This window comes from Malurus melanocephalus, unplaced genomic scaffold, assembly GCF_030028575.1.
Source record: "Malurus melanocephalus ecotype Western Australia unplaced genomic scaffold, MMel_1.1 scaffold_611, whole genome shotgun sequence".
NCBI lineage: Eukaryota > Metazoa > Chordata > Aves > Passeriformes > Maluridae > Malurus > Malurus melanocephalus.
In genome coordinates, this window is record NW_026623843.1 from 274,904 (window position 1) to 281,920 (window position 7,017).

Below are 7,017 nucleotides of genomic sequence, written 5' to 3' on the forward strand. Positions count from 1 at the left end.
TTAACTTTCCTCTAACATAAGCAGATGATAGGAATACAATACTCAGCTAACCTAGGACACATCTGAGGCTGTCCCGGGGAATGCCCCACATTTTTGAGCATCCAGATTTCCCTGCTGTGCATTTTGGATGACCCTGATGGTCACTCCAGCTCTTTGAAGGGGCTGCACCCTTTCCCCTCCCCATTTTTCCCTTTCCCCGTGTGTTGCCGCTGTCCTTTATCCCCCGTCAGCGCCGCCCTCTTTCCCTGGGCATTCCCTGAGGGTTTCTCCCCGTCCTTCCCTTGCAGACACGTTTGCCAGCAAAGTGGCAGCCACGCAGGACCAGTACGCGGACGCCTCCATCGGGAACGTCACCGGGAGCAACGCCGTGAACGTTTTCCTGGGCATTGGGGTGGCCTGGTCCATCGCGGCCATCTACCACGCGGCGCACGGACAGGCCTTCCAAGTCTCCCCCGGCACGCTGGCCTTCTCCGTCACCCTCTTCACCATTTTTGCTTTTATCAGTGTGGGAGTGCTGCTCTACCGGCGGAGACCCGAGATCGGAGGTGAGCTGGGCGGGCCGCGGACTTCCAAGCTGCTCACATCCTCACTCTTTATCCTCCTCTGGCTCTTGTACATATTCTTCTCATCTCTGGAAGCCTACTGCCACATAAAGGGCTTCTAAAGGGACAATCGGAGATAGTAAATATGTGTATATCTATATATATCTATATAGAGCGATATATAGGTATAGATATAGATATAAAGCTGTGTATAATGAACAGAGAAAAGAATAAAAGAGATTTGCCATGTCCACGCACCTGCTGATGGAAAGCGGCTTTGGAGCATCCTTTGAACTAGGCAGGACCCCAAAGCCAGCGGGACCCCTCCCCAGGCAGCGGCCCCAGCCAGGAGCCAGGGGCAGGGTCCCCCTTTCTGCGACTCGACCACAGGAGCAGCCGGTGGCCACCGAGCCCCTTCCCACCGCTGGCTCCCAGCCGGGACAACGGGGCGAGGCCRGAGTGGCCGGTGAGGAACGGAGCGAGGCGGGCGAGGGAAGGAGAGGCGAGCAAGGGCTCTGCTCTCCCACCGCCATCCAGCTGCCTTCGCCACTCGGGATCAGGCCCTTCAGCCCTGCTGGAGAGGAGCGAGAGACCCAACTGGAGACACTGGGAGCTTTCTAAGGATAGGACACAAACCGTTTTCGTCATTGATTTGGGGTTGGTTTTTTTTTTTTCTGTTCCGTTTCGGCGTGTGTACAACCAGCCTTTCTCACCCACATGCCCCTCACCTTTCCCCGTCCGTGCTCCGGGGCTGCAGCCTCGTGTCCGGTGTCCCGAGCCGAGGAGGTGCAGAGCAGCGGGAGCCTTCCTCCCWTCCCTCCGCCTCCTCGGGCATGCTGTCGTGGTACTTGTAACATTTGCATGAATGAAATGAAATCTATCTGTATATAGCATCCTATAGTGCTAGTCCTTCCGACCACGTGGGTTGAGCCTCGCGCGGATTACGAGCGGTGGTTATTTTTTTTTTTTGGTTTTTCTTTTTTCTTCTCTTTTCACCGGGTTTTATTTATTTTTAGTTTAGTTGGGTTTTGCCATAGGGTTCCGCTCGTTCCGTTTGTTCGTTTTCCTCTCCGCGGGGGCGGGAAGGATGGAAAGCTGTCCCCCCACTCGCTGCTGGTGGCGTGGGTCTGTGAGAAGCAATAAGAGCTGGAGCTTTTCAGGCGAGGGAAAAACCCACAGCCCTGAGCTGCAGGCTCTGTCCACCCACTGTGGATGGGGTTCTGTGGCGTGAAAGTCTCCTCTGTCCGCAGGAGGAGAGGGGTGACAGATGTGGCTGACTCCCAGCACCTCACTGGYGCTTCTGCCTTCCGAGTGGGTGTCTGCCTCCTCCAAGTCCTTGTCCCCCTGCTGTTCCCCGTGTCCCCAGAGGTGTGGTGACAGCCCCCGTTTCTGAGTGTTAAGCCATCAGGACCGGTGCCCAGAGCTGGTCCATCCCCACAGCCATTTGGAGGCAGAAAAACCCGGTGTGAGGGCTGCAGGGCGGTGCGAGATCTCCCACTCTCAAAATCGGGAAAAGCTTGTGTTTGGCACCCTCCAAATCCAGAATCTGGGCAGGATGAGACAGGGAGGTGTAACTCAGCATCTCCTCAATGTCAGGATTGGGGTAGAGAGCGGATCCAGGGCAATGTGGGTGTGGAGCTCCCCAGGGGCAGACCCTCTGAGCTGCTGTTGAGAGATGTCCTCTGACCCCGTGGATTTTGCCAGGCTTCCCRACATTCCAGCCAGGCAAACCCCCAGCCTGCGTGTCCATGGTGAGCTCTTCCCACCCAGCCCAAAACCGTGTCTGATGCTTGTACCATAACCAGCTGGCTGGGGGTATTTGTACTCATTTCGAACTATCTGTGGAAATTTTAATTAACCTGCTGTAAGATTTTCTCTAGGAATACCAAGTTGTGGTTTGTTTGGTTTTTTTTTTTTCTTCTCGAGCCTTTTTTCGCTTTTGGTTTGTTCAGGGTGTTTTTTTTTCTTTTTCGTTTCTCATTGTTTCGGGGGGGGAAAATCAAACACAGGTGCAGGTTGTTCAGGTTTGTGATTACCTTTATGTACAAYGATTTCATTTTCATCTGTTTGGCTTMGTTTTTGGTTTTGTGGKKTTTTTTTTTTTCCTTTGTGTGTATCGCCCACCACTATAGGCAGTGAGTCCACTAATTGTGATGATCCTTATCAATGGTACACAATGCACAGAGAAATAAAGTTTGTAATGATTCCTGACGGATCCAGCACTGCTCCTGCATATTCTCTATGGAAAACCCTTCTCCCCCCACCCCCAGTTTTTTTCCCCTTTGTACCCATCTCGACTCATTGCCTTCACTGTGTTTCTGCCACCGGCACAGCCACTCCTGCCCCATCCCATGCCTGTTCTCCATCTCCATGGTGCCTCAGGCTCGGTGTGTGCTGCTCACAGCCCACTCTGCTCTCAGGGGGTGCAGGAAAACACCCAGGGATAAAGCTGCAGGGCACCCCACCCTTCCAGGGCCGGGAGCTGCTCCTGTGCTGCATCCCTGGGTTTGGGAAGTGTTCCCCTGAGGCACCAAGCAGCTCTTCCTGCTTTGTCTCTTTTGGTTCTGCAGAACTGCTCCTGCTGGGGTGGGCCATGAGAATTATAGGGGAGAGCCCAAGAAATGCATTTCCGTGGGTGCCAAGGCAGATTTGAGACACCCCACAAGGCTGGGCCCCAATCCAGGTGCCACGGGCTATTCCAGACCCGACACAGGGGGAGAAGAGTCTCCTCACGCCCGGGGATGCTGCTCCTCCCCGTGTTTGGTGCAGCATCTGTCGAGCTGTCCCCAGATAAACCCTCCCCGTAGCCCGGGAGGTCCTGCTCTGGCAGCTGAGCCCAAACACCAGCTCTGAGCTGGGCCCTGGGTGAGCACAGCCTTCAGCCCTCCTGAGCTTTTCCTGGGTTGTGAAAGCAGAGCAGCTCCTCTGACCCAGCCACTGCCTCTGCTGAAGGTGCTGGTGCTGTTCCCCCTCTTGCTTTGCTCCTTCACAATGAATCCCTGCAGTAATTAACGAGTCAGATAGGAGGGCAGTGAAAAAACAGCTCTGCTCAGAGCTTTCCAGAGGGAATGACGGAGCAGTGCTTGCTTAGGATGAGCTAAAATCACCGGCCCTGTGGATGCAGCTGCTCTCTGCCAGCTGCTTTTGGGCATCCTTGGCGAGGCTGTGCCCAGCAGCTCCTGGAGGGGTCACGGGGGAGCAGAGAGGGGCAGCAGCACCCTGCCGAGCCCCCAAGGGTGCCCCAGCATTCCTAAGGGTGCCCCAGCATTCCCAAGGGTGCCCCAGCATTCCCAAAGGTGCCCCAGCATTCCCAAAGGTGCCCCAGCATTCCCAAGGGTGCCCCAGCATTCCCAATGGTGCCCCAGCATTCCCAAAGGTGCCCCAGCATTCCCAAGGATGCCGTGCCTGCTCCTCTGCACAGTCTCCTCTTTTCACCACGTTGTCCAAAGGCAGAAGAGCCCTGCCCTGGCAGTGCCCAGCACAGCCACGCTCAGCTCCGTGGAGCCCCCGTCTCCTCCATCTCCTTCTCTCCCAGTTTCCCCATCCTCGCTGGAAAAGGCCTGGCTTTGTGGGAGTTGCCAGAAGCAGCAGGTTAAACCCTCGCCCCCCACCCATCCATTGGCTCTCACCCCCTCTCATCGCCCCGCCGGCTGAAGGAAAACCTTTCCATGGAAAAGGATGCGACACGTGGGGAAAGGATATTCAGAGATAGACACCTAAAATCTCCACAGGGCACTGCCACGCATGTGGGGACAGGCACAAGGAGCACATCCTGGACAAATATTCCCAGTTCTTCAGGGCTCAGTGAGAGCGGAGACAAATCCCAGCCGCAGAAAAGAAGCAAAAAAGAAGAGATCGGCGGTGCCTCGTGTCCGAGCCCACCCAAACTGCTCCCTGCAAGGACAGAAGGGAGGAGGGAGGCCCTGAACCCGCTGTGATCATGATCCTGGCCGTGAACTCACTGCCCTGCTCCTGCTGTGGGCCAGGAGCAGGGAGCCAGAGCCCCGGTGTTATTGTTACAGCTATTTTTAAACCCTTGGCTAAAGCATCATCGGCGTTGGTGGCCRTGCACGCAGCCCAGGAGGAGGCTCAGCTGCATTCCTGCAGGGACAGAGCTGGGAAGTGATGGAAAACTTAATGCTGGATGGTGTAATTCCAGGAGAAAGCAYTGTGTTATTTTCTGTAGGCTCTGGCACCTCAGCCCAGCTGGAGATTGGTGTTTGCAGAGCACCAGGAACCTCTTCAGCCTCTCTGAGTGCGCTGTGACCAACAACCAACGCCTCCACACGTGCCCAGCTCAGCTGCAGAAAAACCTGTTTATCCTGTAAAAAATCGCCTTGCACAGGAAACCATCCAGAGGCGTCCGTATTCTCGCAAAAAGCACCGAGGGACAATAAATACAGCGAGATTCCTCACCTTTTAAGGACTTGAGCCTCTCTGCTGTTGGAAGCAGAGGTGCCAAGAGCCTCCTGCCAGCCAGCAGCACCCCTCACACCCAGGGAAAGGGGACAGGGAGCAAGCCTGGCCAACAGGGAGCTGTTATCAGCTGAGATAAGCAGGAGCTTGCAGCTCCCAGCAGGATTCTGTGACTGTGGAACACCCCTGAGAACATCCCAGGAGTGTCCACAGGGTCCTGCTCTCTCTGGAGCATTTTGAGAACAGCCAGTCCTGTCCCCAGGGTGGTCACCACCCTCTCCTGCAGGCTCTGTGCCCTCCCTGGGCTCCCAAATCTTTCCCAAAGGGAATGCCAGGGGCACTGTCCCCGAGCATGGAGGGGACAGGGAAGGGACAATCCCCATGGGGTCCCCACCCCTCGTTTTAAGCACTGCCACAGCGTGTCCCCKGCACGGGCATGCACCTCGATTTCTGCACAGACACAGCACAGCCTCCTGCTTTTCGGGCTGTCCAGGGCACCAACCCCMGTTGGTATTTTTAACTCTTTGATTCCTGTTGCACTGCTCCAGGAAAGCTTTCTGCCCCTCCCAGTTCASGTGGCAGTGGGAAGGAGCGTTGGTGTCACAGCACTGGTGACCCCAGGGTGCTCCAGATCTGCCTCRAGCCATCTCAAGGTCCCAAAATCGCTGTCCTCACACAATGACAATCCAACCTGGGGCTCACTCTGTGCTTGCCTGCCCTGTGAACCCTCTCCATGTGCCATCTTCACCCTGGCTCCCTGCAGGGAACTTCCTCTGTCCCTCCTGCCCCACAATGTGGGACAGATTTCCTTTGTCACCGTGCCCAGCAGTGACACTTTCAGCTCAGCCCTGCTCTCTGGATCTCGAGGCAAAGATGAGCCACCCCAGGTCATGGACTGGAGCAAACCAAGGAGCAGGGACACATCCCCACAAACCCCAGCACGCTGAGTCCCTCCTGCTTGTCCCCAGCCCTGTCACAGCCACCAYCTGCAGGCACAGTTTGGATTGTGCTCACGAGTCTGTAGAAAATTAATCATTTTTCGCTGAGTTCCCACCATTGTCAAATCCCACCGATGCTCCAGCTCTATCCCTCGACCCAAACGTACCTCTGTGCACCCAAAACAAATTAATTTAGTTTACCTGGGGGTTCCAGGTTTTCCTGGCTTTACTTAAAACAGGCAGAGTTTCAACAGAGCAAGTTGTTTGGGGTGGTTATCCACACTCAGAGCTCTCAAACCCTTTCAGGACACGGCAGACTGCCACAGGGAAGGAGCAGGAGCTGGGATGAGCTGCCCCTCAGCTGAACTCGCCCTGCTCGAGCGAGAGCCTGAGGTGCCCGTTTGTGTCCTCATCCGTCTGCCCCACGTCACCTCCTTCATCTGGCGAGMTCTTGAGAGGAGCGTGGCCATGCAGGGAGCCTGGCAGGAGCTCTGSCTCTTCATCAGGAATCACTCACTGCTTTCTGCAGCTCGAGAGGGCAGGAGATGACAATAATACCTCTCACGCTGCGGGCAGAGTGTTAGAGAGGAATAAAATCATATTTTGGTGGTTTTTTTTTTTTTTCCCCGGACAATGCTTGTCCTGCTTCTTTTTTCCATAATGCATTAAGCATTGGGAGCTCTGCACGCARCCCAGCTCTCAACCTGTTGAGGACATTGCTCAGCAAGCCAGCAGTTTTATTTGTGGATGAAGGGCAGAAGTTGGTGAATTCTCCTCCGATTCCCAGCTCCTGCTGGAAAACACGCAGCCGTGCTGTCAAAACCCACAAAACACTGAGTTTTGTGGAARCCTTTGCATCCTGTGCCAAGGAGAGCTGGCATGAGGCTGTGAAATCCTCAATGTGAGCTTCCTGAAGACCACTCAGCAGTGATGGGGATCTTTATCCATCCTGCTGAGGAGATGGAGAGGAGTGTGGCAGGCACAGCCAAAGGAGAGACCTGGGGGAGCATCAACCAGAGACGCCTGCAGGGAGTGGCCATCACATTTCAAAGGAGGGATAAATGAGATGAGAACTAGTAAAAAAATAAATAAATAAATAAATAAATAAAGGTAGTAGCAGT

General features: G+C 55.0%; 1 protein-coding gene across 2 annotated transcripts in view; it reads left to right on the top strand.

Annotated features, from left to right (window-relative positions):
• Positions 1 to 885, top strand: part of LOC130583650 (sodium/calcium exchanger 1) — a 93,719-nt gene extending 92,834 nt beyond the window's left edge. For both annotated transcript variants that reach the window (XM_057383154.1, XM_057383153.1), the window contains one exon: positions 288 to 885. In XM_057383154.1, the coding sequence (XP_057239137.1) occupies positions 288 to 664 (377 nt within the window). In that variant the 3' untranslated portion in view covers positions 665 to 885. The remainder of the gene's footprint in view (positions 1 to 287) is intronic.
• The last annotated feature ends 6,132 nt before the right edge of the window (positions 886 to 7,017 follow it).